Source organism: Pistacia vera, unplaced genomic scaffold (assembly GCF_008641045.1).
Source record: "Pistacia vera cultivar Batoury unplaced genomic scaffold, PisVer_v2 Contig296, whole genome shotgun sequence".
NCBI classification, from domain to species: domain Eukaryota; kingdom Viridiplantae; phylum Streptophyta; class Magnoliopsida; order Sapindales; family Anacardiaceae; genus Pistacia; species Pistacia vera.
In genome coordinates this window covers 663,512-687,226 of record NW_022196108.1, presented here as the reverse complement: position 1 = coordinate 687,226, position 23,715 = coordinate 663,512, and the positions used below count along the sequence as shown (strand labels likewise).

Below are 23,715 nucleotides of genomic sequence, written 5' to 3'. Positions count from 1 at the left end.
GGTTAAAAATAAAAATAAAAATAAATATCATTTGATCGAAGGAGCTGTCGCGTCGGCATCACTAACTTTCTCATTAAAATTTACTTTTTACTATTTTTAGCTCATTTAATCTGCAAATTTTAACCACTAATTCACTCAACACCCAAAGACAGTATCACGCTCTAACCTATGCCACTCGCACACTACGCCACACTTGAATTGTTTTTGTCCTCACTCGCCTACGTGGAGGGGCGTGCGCACTACGCACCCTGGCATAGGTTAGGTAGATGTGTTGTGCTTCGACCTTCTCGGCCTTTTTCACTCCATGTCTGTGTCAGCTTGAGCAACGGTGGACTGAACAATAATAATAATAATAATAATTATTTTAATCATATAATTATAATTATAATTTATTTATTCATTTTTTTTTCTTCACTGCGTTTGCTATAATACGCAAGGTCTTCTGTTGCCTTCTTGTTTGGCTCTGCAACTTTTTTATTTTATTAAGTTTACAGAGAGAGAAAGAGAAAGAAACAGCTTTGTTTTAGAGATTCCTTTAATGGTAGATCCGACCTTTCACTAGCTTCAATCTACCATTATCTCTTTTTCTCTTCGTATTTTTCTCTCTTTATATTTTACTTTGCTTGTTTGGCTTCGTTCGTCGAATCTAATCTTCCATTTTTGCGACAGTGACGAAGTGCTTTTGATTATTAATGATGAAATTTTCGTAAATTGATTACTGGTTAGTTATTGTTTTATGGAGTTGTGAAAATTTGAGTTATTGAGATAATGATAATGGAGTCTAAGAGAAAAAAGGAATCGCCTAGCTCCGCCGGGTCAACTCAGTTCCCAGACGAGGTACTCGAGCGAGTGCTCGCTTTCTTAACTTCACACAAAGATCGAAGCTCAGTTTCTCTGGTTTGTAAAGACTGGTACAACGCAGAACGGTGGTCCAGAACTCACGTGTTTATCGGCAACTGTTACTCGGTTTCGCCGGAGATTTTGGCGCGCCGGTTCCCCAATATTCGCAGCGTCACTCTGAAAGGGAAGCCGAGATTCTCGGATTTCAATTTGGTTCCGCAAAACTGGGGAGCTGATATTCACGCGTGGCTCGTGCCTTTTGCTGATAAATATCCGTTCCTTGAGGAACTGAGGTTGAAAAGAATGACCGTGAGTGATGAGAGTTTGGAGTACTTGGCTGCAAATTTCCAGAATTTTAAAGTGCTTTCTCTTTTGAGTTGTGATGGATTCAGCACTGATGGTCTTGCTGCAATTGCTACACATTCCAAGTAAGTTTGAAAATTTTATTAGCTTTTATTTATTTATTTATTTATTTTTTGGTTTTGTTGGTTTGGACTTGAATAGTTAGAGATCTTGGCAGTATTTTTTTTGATTAAAAAGAAGTTGATTTGTTGGAGCATATTACTGTCAATGGGTTCTCTTTTGGTTTGATGAAGCTATGAGCTATAATGGAACATGCGGTTGAGAAATAAATGCGTTAGCTTTATTGTTGTTACTATTTAAGAGAATTGAAGCGTTACTTTCGTTTCTATTTCTTTGTTTTTCTTCTGTTATTTGTAGATGTGACTTTTGACCTGTACTTCGCATTCAATTGGAGGTTTATCCTTGATGTCATCCCACAAAAATATCCCCAATTTATTACAAGTTAAATTTATGGAACAGACTGATAACTTGTTGCTTACTAATGTTTTTACAAATGAGTGATTTCATCAGAAGAATAATTCACTTGTTTGATCTCCTTGTGTCTATGTTTAACTTTTTATCTATTTCTGTTGCTACTATTGGATTCATATGTAAAAGGTCTTCTTTCTAATCGAACTGTAGCATCTTCTAGGGGAATGGCTTGTATCTATCCTGTCAGTTTAGTTTTTGCTATGATGTAACTAGCAATTTGAATGCAACGGATTTGCAGATTTAATGGGTAGCTTTGATTACTGATTTTATATGGATAAGTGGACAATGAGTTATTTGCTTTTAATAGTTGACTTTGAATCATGTTGTTTTTACTAGTTCTTTATAGTAACTTTGGTTTCTTTGAACGGTTATGAGTTATAAGTGACTCCAGGAAAGTTTCAGGCTGAAATGGAGTACAGTATTAATGAGAACTTCTCTTTCGAGTGGTATCTTTGTTTGGTCAATTGAGTGACATGTATTTGGACATGGTTTTAAAGCAAATATGTTGGTTTCTTGAGTAGAGAGTTTGCTTGATTTTCTTTCTAGTACATGTAAAACAGGACTTTGGTGGTTGTAGAAGTAGCACTTCTCCATTTCTTTTCTCCTCTGATTTTCTTCCTTTTTCTCCCCTCTCTGATATGAACCTTGACCTTTTAATATGCACTTAGAGTATCTCCAATGGTGCTCTTTATTTTAAAGAGCATATTTCACATAAATAAAGAGCATTTTCATTAATTTCTAAATATAAAGAATAAAATTTGTATTCAAATCCAATGGACTCTTTAAATCAGACTTAATAAATAAGAGAGAGAGACTTAATAGGAGAGAGAATTAATAATAAAATGCATAGAAACTTCACTCTTTAGTTTATATTTAAAGAATAAAGAGTTTATTGGACTTTTGTTTTTATAAACAAACTCTTTATAATAAAGAGTTTAAGTTATATAAATAGTCATTTGGAGATGGGTTATATAAAGAATCCTTTGGAGATGCTCTTACATCTGTGATGTCATTATCCTTGCAATTATACCCATGTTCATGGGGTGAAAGAATATTCATCCTTATCTCCCTTGGTGGATTACTGTAAGATATCTCATTCTCTAGTTGTCACTACAGTTGGTTCATGTATTTCCCCATCTGCAAGGAAAATTTTGTCCATAATATGTTTTACTGTGTATAGTATGTATTAGTGTGAAGGTAGATTAATGTGATGCGATTGGTGTGGACTTTGGATCTTTACTGGTGCTAGTAACTTTTATTCCATGTTATTTCATCATTAAATATCTATTAGAATTTTTTTTTTTTTTTTTATTCCTGATTGGTTTTATGTCCCTAATTTAAAATAAATAGAATAGAGGTAAGATTAAGTGTGTGATCTGTGGTCAACTGATTCATTGACAATGTTACATTCTCAAGATAAGTGTGTCTCTTTCTGGACATGTTTTTTCTATTGAAGAATCATATGATTTAAGACTGGTCTGGCTACCAAAACCTGGCCATTAAATAATGGAGAATCCATTTACCTATGCGAATTTAAAAGGAGAAATTCCTTAAATCAATTGCCTAGGGCAATTAAATAATCAACTTGTAGCATCTTATGGTTTAAAGTGTGAAGTTTATTTAACTGATTCTGTCTGGGCCTATTTACCCTAGACTTGCAACTCAAATTATGTATGTGATGCATCGGATTCTTATACTTGATCTCTGTCACTTGGTTGTACAAGTATTGTCACCTGTGCCCTCTGTTCATACATACAATCAATTTATCATAATCTGATCCTCTCCTGTGGAACTTGGAATGAGTCGAGGACTTAAAATGATTTGCAGCTTGGTCAAAATGATAGAAAATTGCTTGGTAGTTTCAATGAAGCTTTCTCTGATTTTTTTATTTCTTTTCACTTCTGTTTACTGGTTCCAGATTCTTAGTTCTGTTTTCTTTTCTGAATATTTAGAAAACAGAGACTGTCTCTATGACGTTCAACCATTTACTTCTCATATTAGATTTTGCATCTAGTTAGAAACTTCTAATTTCTACTTTGGTTTCAGGAATTTGACTGAGCTTGACATCCAGGAGAATGGTGTCGAAGATAGAAGTGGAAGTTGGTTGAGCTGCTTCCCTGAAAGCTTTACATCATTGGAAGTACTGAACTTTGCCAGCATGAGTGCTGAAGTTAATTTTGATGCACTTGAGAGACTTGTCTGTAGGTGCAAATCATTGAAGGTGTTGAAGGTTAACAAAAGTATTTCTTTGGAACAATTACAAAAGCTACTTACTCGTGCTCCTCAGCTAGTGGAACTTGGTACTGGTTCCTTTTCACAAGAGCTCACTACCAGGCAGTATGCAGAGCTAGAAAGTGCATTCAACAATTGCAAGAATATACATACCCTGTCTGGTTTATGGGAAGCAACTGCTTTATATCTCCCAGTTCTATACCCTGCCTGTGCAAATTTGACATTCTTGAATTTGAGCTATACTGCTTTGCAAGGTGGTGACCTTGCCAAGCTGCTTGTGCACTGTCCACGTCTTCAGCGTCTTTGGGTAAGAATTCTATATTTCTTATATCGTTGTCATTCATCTCAATTCTCTGGAAAAATAATTCTGAAGTTGATAAGACATAATATAAGAAATAGAACAATTCTTTTTAACCTTGTAAGACTGCCAAATTGCAGAAATTCATAGTTCTTTGTCTTACTGAGACACTAGTTTTTGCCTGCCAATTTAGAAGTTGGCTTTTTGTATTGTTATCTTCTAGATACTGAAGAACTTGGGAGAGTTGTACTAGGTTGTACTGTAGAAGTGTTTGGAGAATTTTGTCTTGATGGTAGTGCCTTCTTAATGTTAAACCCATGCTAGGAATGATCACTACTCTTTTACAGATATTACTTATTCATATCAGCTGTGCTTCCACCTTGGATTTTTCATTTGCATTTCCTGACCTATTAAAAGTGTGTCAACATTTTTAACCATAATGTTTATGTTCATTTACTGATGGGTGGTCTTTGTTGTTGCAACTATTAGATCTATCTGCCATTGGCTTTTCTAAGTGTTTTATATCAAAAATGATATAGGACATATAAGCATGGACGTTAAGTTATTTTAGTGTTTTATTCTGTTTATCTTAGGGTTTGATCTGTCAAGGTTGTTTTGGAATTCAGGATTCTAGTTTTTAAGATTTCTTTTGATTTGAATGAACATAGAAGGTAAATTTAAGATGGTGATGTGTTTGGGGAATGAATTTAGGGTTTGGTTTAAGGGTTGTCTAAAATGTTTTGATGGAAATTTGGAAAGAATAGGGAGAAGAAGGGGAAGAAACTTTTCAGAGATTGTAGGAAAATAGTATTTTATTAATCAATCATCAAAGTCTATTTTCTAAATGAACATGAAGGCCTATTTGTACTCTTCAAATTCTAATACTAATCAAAAGCAGAAACATACTCCTAATTAAAATAAAAATAAAAATAATAGTCCAAAACATCCTTGATGAATCAAATTCCAAGGTAAATAAAATGAAAGATTATAGTCTCTGCATTCATGCTTATGTGTACTACATCTAAAACGTTGGCTTCATATTTAGCATTATGTAATGGCGAGTGATTCATGCGAGCGCATCCACCAATAACACCTTCATAGCAATCTCACCAATTATTTTGAGCAAAAACTGGAGATTGTCCCAAAAAGCTGCTATGACTCCCTACAATGACTTGTCTTGTATGAACTTTACAGTTTTAGTGACTAAAAGTTTTCAAAGTCTGATCTCATATTGACTTTCTTCGTACAGGTCCTGGACACGGTAGAAGACAAAGGGCTGGAGGCTGTTGGTTCCTATTGTCCATTGCTCGAGGAACTCCGTGTTTTTCCTGCTGATCCCTTTGATGAGGAAATTATCCATGGGGTAACTGAAGAAGGGTTTGTTGCTGTCTCTTTTGGCTGTCGGAGACTCCACTATGTCCTTTACTTCTGCAGGCAAATGACTAATGCTGCTGTAGCAACCATTGTACAGAATTGCCCGGATTTCACTCATTTCCGTCTTTGCATAATGAATCCAGGACAACCAGATTATCTGACAAATGAACCCATGGATGAGGCTTTTGGTGCTGTAGTGAAGACTTGCACTAAACTCCAAAGGCTTTCAGTTTCAGGTCTCTTAACTGACTTGACATTTGAGTACATTGGGAAATATGCCAAAAATTTGGAAACCCTTTCAGTAGCTTTTGCTGGCAGTAGCGGCCGGGGGATGGAGTGTGTACTTGGAGGTTGTCCAAAGTTGAGAAAACTTGAGATAAGGGATTGCCCATTTGGGAATGAAGCACTGCTCTCAGGTTTGGAGAAGTATGAATCCATGAGATCACTTTGGATGTCAGCTTGCAACGTGACAATGAATGGTTGTAGGCAATTGGCAAGGAAGATGCCTAGGTTGAATGTAGAGGTGATGAAGGAAGATGGAAGTGATGACAGTCAAGCTGATAAGGTTTATGTTTACCGCACTGTTGCTGGGCCAAGAAGGGATGCCCCTCCTTCTGTACTCACTCTCTGATGTTTAAAGCTACTTGGTAATCTCTCTCTTTCACATACACACACACACACACATGAATAGGGGCCCACAAACTGGTAATATCCCAACTAGATATTTTAGTAGGCCTTATGCTAATGAAATCCTGCACCTTGACGGTTGAGGCACAAGTGTCCACTTGGCATCCGTTAAGAAATTACTTATGGACGTTAGTGTTATATTCAGTGTAGCTAGTATTCTCTGTATATATCTTCTCTGATTTTTTATTTCTTTTCACTTCTGTTTACGGTTCCAGATTCTTAGTTCTGTTTTCTTTCTGAATATTTAGAAAACAGAGACTGTCTCTATGACGTTCAACCATTTACTTCTCATATTATTTTGCATCTAGTTCGAAACTTCTAATTTCTACTTTGGTTTCAGGAATTTGACGAGCTTGACATCCAGAGAATGGTGTCGAGATAGAAGTGGAAGTTGGTTGAGCTGCTTCCCTGAAAGCTTTACATCATTGGAAGTACTGAACTTTGCCAGCATAGTGCGAAGTTAATTTTGATGCCTTGAGAGACTTGTCTTAGTTGCAAATCATTGAAGGTGTTGAAGGTTAACAAAAGTATTTCTTTGGACAATTACAAAAGCTATATCCGTTCCTTGAGGAACTGAGGTTGAAAAGAATGACCGTGAGTGATGAGAGTTTGGAGTACTTGGCTGCAAATTTCCAGAATTTTAAAGTGCTTTCTCTTTTGAGTTGTGATGGATTCAGCACTGATGGTCTTGCTGCAATTGCTACACATTCCAAGTAAGTTTGAAAATTTTATTAGCTTTTATTTATTTTATTTATTTATTTTTTGGTTTTGTTGGTTTGGACTTGAATAGTTAGAGATCTTGGCAGTATTTTTTTTGATTAAAAAGAAGTTGATTTGTTGGAGCATATTACTGTCAATGGGTTCTCTTTTGGTTTGATGAAGCTATGAGCTATAATGGAACATGCGGTTGAGAAATAAATGCGTTAGCTTTATTGTTGTTACTATTTAAGAGAATTGAAGCTTTACTTTCGTTTCTATTTCTTTGTTTTTCTTCTGTTATTTGTAGATGTGACTTTTGACCTGTACTTAGCATTCAATTGGAGGTTTATCCTTGATGTCATCCCACAAAAATATCCCCAATTTATTACAAGTTAAATTTATGGAACAGACTGATAACTTGTTGCTTACTAATGTTTTTACAAATGAGTGATTTCATCAGAAGAATAATTCACTTGTTTGATCTCCTTGTGTCTATGTTTAACTTTTTATCTATTTCTGTTGCTACTATTGGATTCATATGTAAAAGGTCTTCTTTCTAATCGAACTGTAGCATCTTCTTGGGGAGTGGCTTGTATCTATCCTGTCAGTTTAGTTTTTACTATGATGTAACTAGCAATTTGAATGCAACGGATTTGCAGATTTAATGGGTAGCTTTGATTACTGATTTTATATGGATAAGTGGACAATAAGTTATTTGCTTTTAATAGTTGACTTTGAATCATGTTGTTTTTACTAGTTCTTTATAGTAACTTTGGTTTCTTTGAACGGTTATGAGTTATAAGTGACTCCAGGAAAGTTTCAGGCTGAAATGGAGTACAGTATTAATGAGAACTTCTCTTTCGAGTGGTATCTTTGTTTGGTCAATTGAGTGACATGTATTTGGACATGGTTTTAAAGCAAATATGTTGGTTTCTTGAGTAGAGAGTTTGCTTGATTTTCTTTCTAGTACATGTAAAACAGGACTTTAGTGGTTGTAGAAGTAGCACTTCTCCATTTCTTTTCTCCTCTGATTTTCTTCCTTTTTCTCCCCTCTCTGATATGAACCTTGACCTTTTAATATGCACTTAGAGTATCTCCAATGGTGCTCTTTATTTTAAAGAGCATATTTCACATAAATAAAGAGCATTTTCATTAATTTCTAAATATAAAGAATAAAATTTGTATTTAAATCCAATAGACTCTTTAAATCAGACTTAATAAATAAGAGAGAAACTTAATAGGAGAGAGAATTAATAATAAAATGCATAGAAACTTGTAATTTATTAAATAAATTAGGGACCGAGAGTGAAATTTGACTCTCTAGACGTAGAGAGCTAAACTCACTCTTTAGTTTATATTTAAAGAATAAAGAGTTTATTGGACTTTTGTTTTTATAAACAAACTCTTTATAATAAAGAGTTTAAGTTATATAAATAGTCATTTGGAGATGGGTTATATAAAGAATCCTTTGGAGATGCTCTTACATCTGTGATGTCATTATCCTTGCAATTATACCCATGTTCATTGGGTGAAAGAATATTCATCCTTATCTCCCTTGGTGGATTACTGTAAGATATCTCATTCTCTAGTTGTCACTACAGTCTGTTCATGTATTTCCCCATCTGCAAGGAAAATTTTGTCCATAATATGTTTTACTGTGTATAGTATGTATTAGTGTGAAGGTAGATTAATGTGCTGCGATTGTTGTGAACTTTGGATCTTTACTGGTGCTAGTAACTTTTATTCCATGTTATTTCATCATTAAATATCTATTAGAATTTTTTTTTTTTTTTTTATTCCTGATTGGTTTTATGTCCCTAATTTAAAATAAATAGAATAGAGGTAAGATTAAGTGTGTGATCTGTGGTCAACTGATTCATTGACAATGTTACATTCTCAAGATAAGTGTGTCTCTTTCTGGACATGTTTTTTCTATTGAAGAATCATATGATTTAAGACTGGTCTGGCTACCAAAACCTGGCCATTAAATAATGGAGAATCCATTTACCTATGCGAATTTAAAAGGAGAAATTCCTTAAATCAATTGCCTAGGGCAATTAAATAATCAACTTGTAGCATCTTATGGTTTAAAGTGTGAAGTTTATTTAACTGATTCTGTCTGGGCCTATTTACCCTAGACTTGCAACTCAAATTATGTATGTGATGCATCGGATTCTTATACTTGATCTCTGTCACTTGGTTGTACAAGTATTGTCACCTGTGCCCTCTGTTCATACATACAATCAATTTATCATAATCTGATCCTCTCCTGTGGAACTTGGAATGAGTCGAGGACTTAAAATGATTTGCAGCTTGGTCAAAATGATAGAAAATTGCTTGGTAGTTTCAATGAAGCTTTCTCTGATTTTTTTATTTCTTTTCACTTCTGTTTACTGGTTCCAGATTCTTAGTTCTGTTTTCTTTTCTGAATATTTAGAAAACAGAGACTGTCTCTATGACGTTCAACCATTTACTTCTCATATTAGATTTTGCATCTAGTTTGAAACTTCTAATTTCTACTTTGGTTTCAGGAATTTGACTGAGCTTGACATCCAGGAGAATGGTGTCGAAGATAGAAGTGGAAGTTGGTTGAGCTGCTTCCCTGAAAGCTTTACATCATTGGAAGTACTGAACTTTGCCAGCATGAGTGCTGAAGTTAATTTTGATGCACTTGAGAGACTTGTCTGTAGGTGCAAATCATTGAAGGTGTTGAAGGTTAACAAAAGTATTTCTTTGGAACAATTACAAAAGCTACTTACTCGTGCTCCTCAGCTAGTGGAACTTGGTACTGGTTCCTTTTCACAAGAGCTCACTACCAGGCAGTATGCAGAGCTAGAAAGTGCATTCAACAATTGCAAGAATATACATACCCTGTCTGGTTTATGGGAAGCAACTGCTTTATATCTCCCAGTTCTATACCCTGCCTGTGCAAATTTGACATTCTTGAATTTGAGCTATACTGCTTTGCAAGGTGGTGACCTTGCCAAGCTGCTTGTGCACTGTCCACGTCTTCAGCGTCTTTGGGTAAGAATTCTATATTTCTTATATCGTTGTCATTCATCTCAATTCTCTGGAAAAATAATTCTGAAGTTGATAAGACATAATATAAGAAATAGAACAATTCTTTTTAACCTTGTAAGACTGCCAAATTGCAGAAATTCATAGTTCTTTGTCTTACTGAGACACTAGTTTTTGCCTGCCAATTTAGAAGTTGGCTTTTTGTATTGTTATCTTCTAGATACTGAAGAACTTGGGAGAGTTGTACTAGGTTGTACTGTAGAAGTGTTTGGAGAATTTTGTCTTGATGGTAGTGCCTTCTTAATGTTAAACCCATGCTAGGAATGATCACTACTCTTTTACAGATATTACTTATTCATATCAGCTGTGCTTCCACCTTGGATTTTTCATTTGCATTTCCTGACCTATTAAAAGTGTGTCAACATTTTTAACCATAATGTTTATGTTCATTTACTGATGGGTGGTCTTTGTTGTTGCAACTATTAGATCTATCTGCCATTGGCTTTTCTAAGTGTTTTATATCAAAAATGATATAGGACATATAAGCATGGACGTTAAGTTATTTTAGTGTTTTATTCTGTTTATCTTAGGGTTTGATCTGTCAAGGTTGTTTTGGAATTCAGGATTCTAGTTTTTAAGATTTCTTTTGATTTGAATGAACATAGAAGGTAAATTTAAGATGGTGATGTGTTTGGGGAATGAATTTAGGGTTTGGTTTAAGGGTTGTCTAAAATGTTTTGATGGAAATTTGGAAAGAATAGGGAGAAGAAGGGGAAGAAACTTTTCAGAGATTGTAGGAAAATAGTATTTTATTAATCAATCATCAAAGTCTATTTTCTAAATGAACATGAAGGCCTATTTGTACTCTTCAAATTCTAATACTAATCAAAAGCAGAAACATACTCCTAATTAAAATAAAAATAAAAATAATAGTCCAAAACATCCTTGATGAATCAAATTCCAAGGTAAATAAAATGAAAGATTATAGTCTCTGCATTCATGCTTATGTGTACTACATCTAAAACGTTGGCTTCATATTTAGCATTATGTAATGGCGAGTGATTCATGCGAGCGCATCCACCAATAACACCTTCATAGCAATCTCACCAATTATTTTGAGCAAAAACTGGAGATTGTCCCAAAAAGCTGCTATGACTCCCTACAATGACTTGTCTTGTATGAACTTTACAGTTTTAGTGACTAAAAGTTTTCAAAGTCTGATCTCATATTGACTTTCTTCGTACAGGTCCTGGACACGGTAGAAGACAAAGGGCTGGAGGCTGTTGGTTCCTATTGTCCATTGCTCGAGGAACTCCGTGTTTTTCCTGCTGATCCCTTTGATGAGGAAATTATCCATGGGGTAACTGAAGAAGGGTTTGTTGCTGTCTCTTTTGGCTGTCGGAGACTCCACTATGTCCTTTACTTCTGCAGGCAAATGACTAATGCTGCTGTAGCAACCATTGTACAGAATTGCCCGGATTTCACTCATTTCCGTCTTTGCATAATGAATCCAGGACAACCAGATTATCTGACAAATGAACCCATGGATGAGGCTTTTGGTGCTGTAGTGAAGACTTGCACTAAACTCCAAAGGCTTTCAGTTTCAGGTCTCTTAACTGACTTGACATTTGAGTACATTGGGAAATATGCCAAAAATTTGGAAACCCTTTCAGTAGCTTTTGCTGGCAGTAGCGGCCGGGGGATGGAGTGTGTACTTGGAGGTTGTCCAAAGTTGAGAAAACTTGAGATAAGGGATTGCCCATTTGGGAATGAAGCACTGCTCTCAGGTTTGGAGAAGTATGAATCCATGAGATCACTTTGGATGTCAGCTTGCAACGTGACAATGAATGGTTGTAGGCAATTGGCAAGGAAGATGCCTAGGTTGAATGTAGAGGTGATGAAGGAAGATGGAAGTGATGACAGTCAAGCTGATAAGGTTTATGTTTACCGCACTGTTGCTGGGCCAAGAAGGGATGCCCCTCCTTCTGTACTCACTCTCTGATGTTTAAAGCTACTTGGTAATCTCTCTCTTTCACATACACACACACACACACATGAATAGGGGCCCACAAACTGGTAATATCCCAACTAGATATTTTAGTAGGCCTTATGCTAATGAAATCCTGCACCTTGACGGTTGAGGCACAAGTGTCCACTTGGCATCCGTTAAGAAATTACTTATGGACGTTAGTGTTATATTCAGTGTAGCTAGTATTCTCTGTATATATGATTGAGCATGGAAACATTTGAATGATGGCTTCTGTTAGTTCGTTATTTTGAAATATAATTTTGAAATATTTTAATAGAAATTCATGTCAATATGCTTGCGCTTCCTTTGTATATTTGTATTTTATATTACGCCCATTACTGATTTGGAATTTCATACTTTCAGCTTCCAGGGTTTCGCAGAGTTCAAGTTTCCCTCATTCTGACACCATGCTTAAATATTGATACAACTGAAATGATATTTGTGATAGGAGAAGAGGAAAATAGGGGACTGGCGAGACTTGAAATTTGTTCTTCAACTACAGTTTCTTTTTTTAATACAACCCAGGAAGAATGGGAAAGCCTAAAGGATATAAGAAACAACACTTATGCATTTACAGTCTCCAAGATTGGAAACTTTGCTTCATCCGCTTGATTTACGACACCCCTGAAAAGCATTATTGAAAGACTGCCAATGCCAAAGTAGATGAAGCAGCCATGGCAGTGTGTCACAAATGAACCAAAATCTGTCCCCACTATGCATTGCCATCCAGGTCCGTGCGTCTTGTCGAAGTCCTGCATTGGGAAGAGACACCGTGAGATAACAAGAGGTGAAATTCCGGCACTTGCAGGATTCGAGACCCAGTATGATAAAAATACAGAGTTTATAAGTTTACCTTCTTTATGAATCGAGCTATCTCAGTAGACTCCGTGACATCAAAGAGATCAAGAGCCTTTGCAGCCAAATGAAGGGCATCTTGCTGCACTGTCTGAAGCATGTCAGTCTCACCAACTATGGCTTTGCCTTCCAACATGGTCACCAAGAAAAGCTATGTAACTAAGTTGAGAAGGAGAAAAGCTATGTAACTAAAGCTGTGGGGATTGAAGGGATGGGTGATGGTGGGTTTATATGGACAAAGTGAGTAAAGGGTGGGTTCTGATGGCTCAGTTGTATCTGGCCTGAATCTGGGAGGTGTCATCAATCTGGTGTAATGGATAAAGCCGAGGACATGGAAGCATCAGGGGAGCCATATAATTGGAGGTGGCTGAATCATATGCAATTGGATGTCGATCATCTTTGATCAACGGCTAGATGGGATGCTCATGGTTAGTTGATAAAATGATAATGGGTCCACATTATCTTGGAGATGGTGGGATGTTTGTGGTTGTGACTAGTAAATGCCATGAATTTTCCTGGTGGATATTTTAAGGTTGATAATGAATTGTCTTTTACCTACATTTTTTGCGTTCTTTTGTGCTTTTTTTTTTCTGTTTGATTTGAAGACTTGGGTTTCTTGTATTGATTGGAATTTTGGAGTCGAGGGGGGGTTGTTTTATTGAAGTTCCAAATTGACTAACCAACTCTGAACAATTCTTAAGGCTTTCCCCTTCTCTTTCATGCACGTGAATCACAAATTGATTTGCTTTCAGGTTCCGTATGCAATGATGTCACAGTGACATTTCTTAATTTTTATATAATATGATCATGGAACTCTAGATCAAGATGCTTGTTGGATTATATAATATTGACCTTAAGTCTCAGGAATGTTTATATCGTTCATCTTCAGATACTAGTTGTAAGAGAAAGGGAGAGAAGTTTGAAGTAATTGATAACTGCCAAAATTAAATCAACCCAAGGAATGTCCAAAATATATACATAAACCATCTGTACTTTATGCAATTAAAAACCATCTCTTTTAAGTTCAAAATAACAAAGCTTGCAACAGAAGTTGTTAATTAGGCCCAGTGTAATTCCCCTCATCTCTTCTCATCTATGTCCATCAGTAATATATTGAATTAAAATAGCAACTCAACACCACCACAATATTGAATTAAAATAGCAACTCAACACCACCACACCCCCCACACACCCAACGCCCCCCCACCCACCCCCCCACCAACCCCCCCCCCCCCCCCCCCCCCCCCCCCCCCCCCGCCTTTTTTTTTTACCAATGCCATGTATTTTTCATCCCCAACCTAAAATAAATACAATTTCTCTGGGTGACCGAGTGGTTGATAGAGACTTTAGATGTTTATTAAGAGGTCTTGAGTTCGAGTCCTTTATTGGGTGTTATAGGAATAGCAACTAGAACTCTTACCTAACCGATAGTTCAAAGGTCTCAAGAGATTAATTATGATGTGCGTAAACTAATAAACACCTGTGGTTATAAAAAAAAAAAAAAAAACCTAAAATAAATACCTCTACGCCTCATACACCATGTGAAAACATTAGTGGAGTTGTCAATTGTGATGCCCCAAAAGGCATTAAGTAGTCTGTGGGGCTTAAAAAAAGCAATGTGGGCGTGGCCCCTTTTCATTTTTTGAGTTGCTTCTAAGATTACTTCGCAGGCAACCATTTTCACCATTCCATTTATTTATTTATTTCTTATCTTAGTCTTTCCATGTTGATTTATCTATTTGGTTCACGAATTTCTCTTGTTGTTCTAGTGGGCCAGGACCTTTGACTAGTCAGCTCTGTTTTTCCACCAATTACAGATTGTCTCCATTTCCCCGTTATTCAGGTTTAGAGAGGATATCTATGAAACAATACGGATTGATGCTTTCTTTGCTTTCAATTTTTATTTAATTATACACAAGTTTATGATTCATAATTAATTACCAATAATTAAATCTTAAACCAATAATGGGTTAGTCGAGTGTTTAAGGTTTGGGGCAGGAGGTTTGCTCTTTTTGTGATCTTAGGTCAAATAACAAGAACGGTTGTTAATATTGTTAGGTCCCGATTGCAAGACTTGCCCTCTTTCAAAAGCCTTGTTCGGGGTCGGAAAACTAGTCGAGGTGCGTTATGCAAGCTACTGACTAGACACCACCAAATACAAAAAAAAAAAAAAAAAAAAGAAAAAAAAAATCTTAATATGTCATCAAATTATCAATTTACACCTCTTCAAAAAACACATGTTTAGTGCCAACAAGCTCAAAACAAAATTTCAAGAAACCCTTGACAAAATGAACAAATAACGAGTCTCACATAATCTAAAAGTGGTCATGTTTTGAAAGAGAAAAAAAAAAGGTAAGAATATGAAGATCATAAAATTTCTCTAATATGAATAGAAGAATGTACAACATTTAAGGGTAACCTTTATGAAACGTAGAATCCAATTACATTAACAACACTAAGTTAACTTCAGTGTCAGCAGGGACTCATCAGCAATAAGAATATCCATACAAAATGTAGAACCCAATTCCACTAAATATTGAGCTGTCTCGAGTGTCGGGGACATATCAGCAACTCCAATTGGTGTTCTGTTAACACTTGTTTATTCATTTTACAGGTACCAAAAAACCTAATCCAAGAATGAAAAGTCTCAACCCATTTTCCATTTTGCAGGTACCAAAAAGCCTAAATCCAAAAATGAAAAGTTTCAACCCATTTTCCAGAAAGGTTTGAGCAACTCTAATCTAGTCCAAATACAGTGACTGAAGCTCCCAAAATATGGCGTCAACATAATGTAATAATTAATGAGAAGATCAAATTCTTAAAGAATATGAAGCTCAATTGAAGACCATGTGTTCTTTAAGGCATTTACTTTATACTATTATGATCCATCTTCATCAATTGAAAATTTCCTGTTTACAAACACCAGTGAAGCCAAACAAAAACACAAAGGGATGTTAAGTTGGTGTAACCTAACACTTTTAAAGGTTTTTATCACAGTTTTAGTGTATATATATATATATATATAACCATCATTTCAATGTTATAGGGTTAGTAAGATTGCAAGAAAAAAGGGTGTTACTCAACTTCAATAATAAGTTGAAGTTGAAGGTTAAGTTTGGTAAAAGCTAGTAGCTAGTCTTATTGTTTTAACCTTTTATAATCCGATGATGTTGCCATTTACATGTGGTTTTGTTCTCCAACCCTTTGAACTCTCTCCATTTAAAGTTTGGCCATTTTTATGCAAGGTTTTAGGTGACTTGTCTCCTTCAAAATTTTAATCTAAATGATTGCTTCATCAGTCCTAGCATGTGTCCAGGTCCCAGCTTTGCCCACATCACTTTCTTCTAAATTTTAACTTGCAAAAAATAAAAATCAATCGACTTCTACTTAAACTATTTTCATTCCAGATAATTTTAATTAATCACCATAATTTCTGGGTTTTTTTTTTTCACAAGTTTAGATGTAGATTGAGGGGTGTTTATTTATTTACTTTTGGAGAATGAGATGCTTTATTTCTGAATATTGTTGTTTTCGTGGCCCTACGATTAGGTAACAAAAACACCAAACAAACAAATTCTCAAGGTGTGGACTCCATCCTTTTAGACTCGTTTAATTGTGTTTGGTCGAATAGTAAGACTAATTAGAGCCTCATTATGTCATTCAACCAGTCATTATCAAGCACTAATTTCGAAGGTCAAATCTGTTTATTTGAAGGCTTATACATTGTATTTAATTGCCTTTAAATAAAGTAGTTCATGCAGCAAATTACTCCGATGGCTATTAGCTTTGGTTGACAACTAAAACACTATAAAATATTACTACTTGTTTGGACGATTATGAGAAAAGTATTGATTTGTATGACCATTTCAATCAAAACCAGTTGGAGAGATTTGGGCACATAATGAGCTTAGGATTTATAAACACCAAACCCAGATGTCCACATCAAGCAATCTCTATTTCTTTTCATCTTTTATAATCTTTTTCCCCCATTATTTAGTCAATATTGCTTCTTATTGGAAGAAGATTGAGCCTTTCTCTTCAAACCAAAGGTACTTAATTTTGTTATGTGTTGAATTTCCCTTCTCCCTCACTCAAAGGCGCCCCCCTAGATCTCTCACTTTCTTGCTCTCTTCCACCCAACTGAATTCTACCTAACATTCATCAATTAAAACCCCATTAATTTTAGTGTTTTTTGCAGTCTAGCATACCAGCAATAGCTAGACATTATAATGGGTTAAAGAACATTCTAATTAATTAATCAAGGACTTGATTAATGTAAACTACTCCACCAGAATAAATCTGTGGAGATAGAATTGTTTAATCATGTATATGAAAATAGAACAAGACCCCACAAAAGATAAGATGGTGAATTTGATTTATAGTGCAAGAAGTATCCAAAAATGTGCAAGGAAAATTTAATTTTTGGTGAGAATGCATCCAACAAATGGGTTTATTTCATTTATTTTTATGAGATTGCTTAATCATAAGAATATATGCATTGTTATTGATACTTTTCAATAACAACAGGTAAATGAGATAAACCGGCAACAAATATTTGTTTTGAAAATGCAGCTCCGCCAGCATGTTGGTGAGTGGCGGCCTAAAAACCCATAAACATAAAGACAGCCAAAAAGTGTCAACGCCGACTAACTCCACTTAATAAAGCTTTTGTTTTCTTTTTAAACTTGGATTACTTAATGAGATCATCCTCAAAACCAGGTATAAAGCATACTCATTGCAAGAAGATTACATAAAATAAAGATCCGTGACAAGCAAAATAATGCAGTAGAATTTGTCATGTAATAAGCCAGATCTAGTAGAAAGTGAGACAACTACTAATCAAATCATGGGTCATTCTTTTTTATAATTTTTTTCCCATGAAATCAAGTAAAAGCATATCGGTCTTGCTTGTTTAGAAGGGATAGTGACTACCCCTTTTAACTTGTTTTTATTCAGTGTTTGACACATGTCAAAAGCTTTGGTTTAGGTGCTCTCCTTATCAAGGCCAAAACACGAAAAAGGGAAAGAAAAGACAGAAAGATTGAGAGAAATACCTAATGCACCATGAGCTTTTGGTCTAATAAGGTCAAGACCTAACCTTCTAAATACTAGGAAATACCTTGCTAAAACTACTAGCTGGATGATCGATTCTAGGTACCCTGTATTTTTTAAAGGAACTAGAACCGGTATTAGAATTGGTTGATTCCTAAGATTTGGAATCGGAACCGAAATCGGAACTTGAAACACAGGTATCGGGTGCCTAGGTTAATTTAATGACCCTAAACTTTAAAAAAAATATGACAAATACACCCCAAATAGTTTACAAAAATTATAATTAAGTCCTGACTCTACTCGAGTATCCGGACCTCGGTTTCGGTTCCAACACTGTAGGAACCGGAATCGAAACCGAAGCCGAGAATTCTCACTTCCAATTTTCTAGAACAGGAACCGAACCCTAATAGGGCTGGTTCCGATTCCACCCTTTACCTATGCTCACCCCTAGCTGTTAATTAAATCAAAACTCAAAAACAACATATTTTTACAAGACAAAAATACGCTTAAGGTGACATTAATCACTTTACTGAACAAAATAGTTGTGTATAAAAATACAACCTTTTTATCCTCACATAGTTGATCGTATATTAGAATTAAGGGATCTATCTAGTAGTTTAAACTACATGACGGATCAAAACTAATAGACTTCGAACCTCAAGGGGTAAATGTAATTACCTGGAGAAAGTTTGTATGAATTTATGTGTAGGTTCGTCGCCACTTACAATTGAAAAGGTGACTGCTAGCTCAAGGCATCAAACAAAGGAGGCTTCACATGGTGGGGTGAAGCTACAAAAATTGAAAGCTAACCTTTCGTTTCTTTTTCACCAATATCGTTATTAATGGCTGGTCCATCAGAGCTTTTGTCTTTCACTCCAGACCTTAATCTTCCCATTACCTTTATAATTTTTCTCTTTTAACCGTTTCTTTTTTCTTTTCCACTCACTAAAACAAGTAGCAACTTGAGTGAATTTCAAGTGTGCCTTAAAAAGTAAGGTTGATAAAGTTACCAAAAATGCTGTGACAGTCTTCTAATCGTCAACCAGACGCTATTGAAAAACTCTTTTGGTTTTCTTTATAGATCAAACCACATTGTTCTTCTAATCCATATTTATTCAGTACCAAATCCTGAAACCCAGTTTCTCTCTAAGTTGCTTATATTTATTTTAAGTACTTGATCTCTATTATTTAATCAATAGTTTGGCCTCTATAATTGGACTAAAAAATTTGTGGGTATTTGATATAACAACTGCTAAGAATGTCAGCATGACGAATATTGAATTACGGAAGTATATTTAACTCTTAAACTTGTTTTTCTTTTTTACAACTCTCTGGATTAACAAATCCAACAAATAAGAAATTTTTTTATTTTTTTATTTTTTTATTTTTTTTTCTCTCTTTGACATTAATAAACTCCCAACTCCCAACAGAGTCTGTTCCGAGACTCTGAACTGAAGCTACCCTTTTCATTATTTGATATGACAGAAGTACCCTTATCAACAATCCACTGAGTTGTCACTATTACACAACATCCCAAAAGGTCAGACCTGTAAATGCACAATAATACTCCAGCCACTAACAGACGATAACTACACAACTAAGCAATCAGTTTTTTCATCTTCTCTGTGTCTTAGCGGCCTCTGAATTTCTCTCTTTGTCAAAGTTAATACATGAATTTGCTTTTAAGTTTTTCATGAAAGCCAAGTATGGGTGAACAAAAACTCAGACAAAACCAAAACCAAAACCAAAACCAAAACTCACCACAATCATCACCCTTTGACAAAACCAATCTTAGGCAAGCCATTGAATTTATCTCTTCTTTGATTTCCCTTTCTTATTCTGTCAAAGTCTTTTCTGTCAAATGGCAGCTGATTCGGAGCAAGTTAGAAGAGCTCAATTCTGGCCTTATAGCCGTTGAGAACTGTGATTCTTGTGAAAACTCTGCTCTTTCAAACTTGATTCCAGCAATTTTGGTCACTGTTAAAGATTGTTATGATCTTGCAAGAATTTGCGTGGATCTTTCTTACAGTGGAAAGCTTTTGATGCAGAGTGATTTGGATGTTATATCCACAAAGTTTGATCAACATGTAAAGAATCTATCCGGGATTTACTCGGCTGGTGTTTTGGCTCATGGTTTTGCAATTATTGTTTCAAGGCCGAGTCTTAATGCTTGCAAAGATGATTTGAGGTTCTACCTAAGAGACTTGTTGACAAGATTGAAGATTGGAGATAAAGAAATGAAAAGACAAGCTTTGATGAATTTGCATGAAGTTGTGGCCGAAGATGAGAAGTATGTGAAACTAGTTGTTTTTGAAGTCAACGAGATTGTGAATATCTTGGTAAATTTTCTTGATTATTTGGATATGGAAATCCAAGAAGAGGCTACAAGGGTGGTTTATGTGATTTCTGGGTTTGATTCATATAAGAATGTTTTGATTGGCGCTGGAGTTATTGGTCCTTTGATTCGAGTTTTGGAAAATGGAAATGATTATGGTAAAGAATTCGCTGCAAGAAGTTTGCAAAAGTTGACTGAGAATTCTGATAATGCATGGTCAGTTTCGGCTCATGGTGGTGTCACGGTGCTATTGAAAATATGTTCTAGTGTTGAAAACAGAGGAGAAGTCATTGGTCCTGCTTGTGGGGTGTTGAGAAATCTTGTTGGTGTTGAAGAAATAAAGAGGTTTATAGTTGAAGAAGGGGCAATTTCCTCCTTTCTCAAGCTTGCAAGATCCAAAGATGAGGTTGTTCAGATAAATTCAATCGAGTTTATTCAAAATATAAGTTATGGGGATGAGTCAATTAGGCAAACGGTGATTAGAGAAGGTGGAATTCGTTTACTAATGCGAGTTTTGGATCCCAAATCATCTTTCTCTTCAAAAACAAGAGAGACGGCATTGAGAGCCATTGAGAAATTGTGTTTTTGTTCATTGAATTCTATAAACATTTTGATGAAGTGCGGGTTTATGGAAGAACTGCTTTACTTTCTTCGAAAGGGCGATGTTTCAATTCAAGAATTGGCATTAAAGGTGGCTTTTAGGCTATGTGGCACTTCAGAGGAGGCCAAAAAGGCTATGGGTGATGCCGGTTTTATGGCTGAGTTTGTTAGATTACTTGATGCAAAATCATATGAAGTACGAGAAATGGCAATTCAAGCACTCTCCAACATGGTTTCTGTCCCGAAAAATCGAAAAAGATTCGCTCAAGATGATCGAAATATCGGGTTACTGCTACAATTACTTGACAAAGAAGATGAAAATTCAGGTAACAAAAAGTTCTTGCTATCTATATTAATGTCATTGACAAGTTGCAATAGTGCAAGAAGAAAAATTGCAACTTCTGGGTATCTTAAAAACATAGAAAAACTTGCAGAAGCAGAAGTTTCGGGTGCTAAAAGACTTGTCAGGAAATTGTCTACTAATAGGTTCCGTAGTATGTTAAGTGGAATCTGGCATAGTTGAATCCAACCTCTGCCCATTGTATATCTAATATTAAGTGTTATCCAAGTTCTGTTTACCTTGTTTTCTCCATCTTTTTCTCCTTTCATTAATTTTTCCTCTACAGCTTTAGAACATCTTTTTGCTTAATGTAACCAGAAGTAGATATCTAATAAAAGCTGTTCTTACTGTTATAGATTCCACTTCTGATATTCTGGCAATTGTTTAACACCAGAGAATGAAATTACAGTTATTTAAGTTTGACATCATAATAATGTTTTGGATGTATATTATCACATGGGAAAGGCCTGATGCGCATGTGAATAGCGGCAATCAAGCTTTTGTCTCTCTAAATTTATGGACGAAGAAGATAATTGACACATGAAGTCCCTTGTGCATTTTCTTTGTCTTATTTCCAGCCCTTTTCTCCTTGTAAGATAATCACAACTTAAACTAATTGAAACAGAATTCTGGGCTTGTGGGATTTGCAGAATTGGGACATGGCGATAAGCCCATTTGTGTCAAGTGTGAAGCTAAGCTTTTGTAGGGTAGAGGTAATTTTGATGATTAAGGGAAGCTGGTGATACAAGTTATGTGGACAGTGAAGAGACGTCTTGATCTTTGACAGGTTGTTAGTGTTGTCAATCAGAGACCCATGTGTTGGTAATGAATTGTTTGTGGGTCTGGAAGTTTTATTAATTGAGAAGCTCGTGTATGAAAATGGACTTTATACGGTAGCATAAATCATAATCCTGTGCAAAAAGATATTACTCATCTTATTGTTTGCTTTTAGTTCAAAGCTGAATGATTATCGGTTTGGTATCTACACTCTCTCTTTCTCCATCACAATTCACACGCTAAATAAATACAACCCGTAAATCAAACGAATTTCGATAAATTCGTTTTTAATGCCAAAATCAAATGGCATGATCCCTGCACATTGAAATTGAGTTAAAATTTTATGGAAGACACAAAATCAAACAAGTTGCATTCTAATTTCCAACCTTTTTTTGAACACCTCAAGCACCAAAACTTACCTTTGTGCTGCAATGGTCGACTGAAGATAATATTTTTGATTGAAATTTAGAAGTTGGAGGTAAGATATTGTAGGAAACTAAACATAAGAGATCACATCCCACTACGTATTCAGAAAGCATAAACTGCATGATACTGACCAGTAAAAGCATGCCAACATCGTTTGTCTCAATGCAAAATTTATCTCCTTTATTTGTACTTGGCAGTGGCATATACAATAGAAGCTCCTAAATAATTTGTACTGGGCCAATGTTTGCTTCATATGAGCACCAATAACATGAGGCCCTACGCCAGCCCAAACTCCAGAACTTTCATTGGCAGTTTTGTGATCTAAAAACTTTACAAATTTCTACTGGCTGTTGGCAATTTGTTTGAATGTTCAGTTTCGATTTGGATTAAACTTAAAAGCTTTTGTTTGTCAAAATATTTGGTTTATCAGTGCTGAGTTTGAAATAGTAGAACACATGGAGTGTCACATCTCATATTGTTAGAGAATGACTATCAGAATCAGTTTATAAGATTTGGGTTCTCTTAACTTAGTAAACATGTTTTAGGTGAAGAATACTTACATGAAGTCTAGAATCAAACCTATAGAAGCCTCCCAAAATAGACAATATTTTTGGCCAACTGGTATTAGAGCAAGTCGGTTTAGGCTTAGACCTACATAGAACTGTGTTTGGGTTTTATGCGAGCATCATTTTTGTGGCTAAGCCTTATAAATTTAATTTAGTGATTCATTAACAATGGGAATGAGAATTTTTTTTTTTTTTTTTGGGAATGTTAAAATAACTAAGATATGTTTGGTCATAAATGTCTGAGATAAAAGATACAAAGACCATGCACAAATTTGTGGTTTTGTTCTGTTTATTATACCATGTAATGTAAGTCATTATGTTATATTTAAAGTTCAACCATTCCCATCAGTTTAATGTTTGCCAGCTATATGTAAGCCTGAATGACCAAGTTTAGATGAAATTAATAGTTCTTAGCGTGCTGTGTTTCCCCCTTTTAATGACATTCATGAATACCCTCTTTAATTGAGCATTAAGTTGATTGATTTCATGTTGTTGCCTGGTTGGTCCATGTAATTTTTGGAAATAGCAAGCAACAATAAACCATTCAGATGTTGTTTTCAACATGAAATTATGGTTAATTAGAGAGACAACATGTGAACATGCCAGTGGTGGGCTGGCATGAAGAAGATGGGTTTTTATTTCTGTCTATTTATGGGGCCCTGAGCCAGAGGTGCTTTCCTTGACAGACGTCCTGCCCATTGATGCTCTGTCTTCTGATATACTGCAAAATATCAATACTAAAACTGTTTAGAG

At 35.5% G+C, this 23,715-nt stretch overlaps 3 protein-coding genes across 4 annotated transcripts; 2 read left to right on the top strand and 1 right to left on the bottom strand.

The window, feature by feature from the left end:
- The first annotated feature begins 602 nt into the window (after positions 1–602).
- On the top strand, positions 603–12,509 carry LOC116135189 (protein TRANSPORT INHIBITOR RESPONSE 1-like). Of its 2 annotated transcripts, XM_031420892.1 has the most exons (5): positions 603–1,125; positions 6,836–6,978; positions 9,496–9,988; positions 11,229–12,000; positions 12,375–12,509. In XM_031420892.1, exons 1-4 carry the CDS (start codon positions 769–771, stop codon positions 11,982–11,984), a joined length of 1,749 nt encoding a protein of 582 aa, XP_031276752.1. In that variant the 5' UTR covers positions 603–768; the 3' UTR covers positions 11,985–12,000; positions 12,375–12,509. The 2 variants fall into 2 exon arrangements, with proteins under 2 accessions (XP_031276752.1, XP_031276753.1); XM_031420893.1 differs by lacking the exons at positions 6,836–6,978; positions 9,496–9,988; positions 11,229–12,000; positions 12,375–12,509 and adding exons at positions 3,721–4,213; positions 5,454–6,390 and having other exon boundaries at positions 603–1,268.
- Positions 12,478–13,383, bottom strand: LOC116135191 (dynein light chain 1, cytoplasmic-like). The gene is made up of 2 exons (XM_031420894.1): positions 12,865–13,383; positions 12,478–12,763 (listed from the first exon to the last, which is right to left on the bottom strand). Exons 1-2 carry the CDS (start codon positions 13,000–13,002, stop codon positions 12,575–12,577), a joined length of 327 nt encoding a protein of 108 aa, XP_031276754.1. The 5' UTR covers positions 13,003–13,383; the 3' UTR covers positions 12,478–12,574.
- A 6,172-nt stretch (positions 13,384–19,555) lies between these two features.
- LOC116135195 (vacuolar protein 8) lies at positions 19,556–21,590 on the top strand. Its single transcript, XM_031420900.1, has one exon. The coding sequence runs from the start codon at positions 19,625–19,627 to the stop codon at positions 21,374–21,376; it is 1,752 nt and encodes a 583-aa protein (XP_031276760.1). The 5' UTR covers positions 19,556–19,624; the 3' UTR covers positions 21,377–21,590.
- The last annotated feature ends 2,125 nt before the right edge of the window (positions 21,591–23,715 follow it).

Excerpts from the sequence above, each read along its gene's own strand:
- LOC116135195 (XM_031420900.1), top strand. The coding sequence starts at position 19,625 with ATGGGTGAACAAAAACTCAGACAAAACCAAAACCAAAACCAAAACCAA.
- LOC116135191 (XM_031420894.1), bottom strand. The coding sequence starts at position 13,002 with ATGTTGGAAGGCAAAGCCATAGTTGGTGAGACTGACATGCTTCAGACA. Across the intron at positions 12,764-12,864 it reads TAGCTCGATTCATAAAGAAG|GACTTCGACAAGACGCACGG; the intron begins GTAAACTTATAA and ends TTCCCAATGCAG.
- LOC116135189 (XM_031420892.1), top strand. The coding sequence starts at position 769 with ATGATAATGGAGTCTAAGAGAAAAAAGGAATCGCCTAGCTCCGCCGGG. Across the intron at positions 6,979-9,495 it reads GCAATTGCTACACATTCCAA|GAATTTGACTGAGCTTGACA; the intron begins GTAAGTTTGAAA and ends CTTTGGTTTCAG. Across the intron at positions 9,989-11,228 it reads CACGTCTTCAGCGTCTTTGG|GTCCTGGACACGGTAGAAGA; the intron begins GTAAGAATTCTA and ends TTCTTCGTACAG.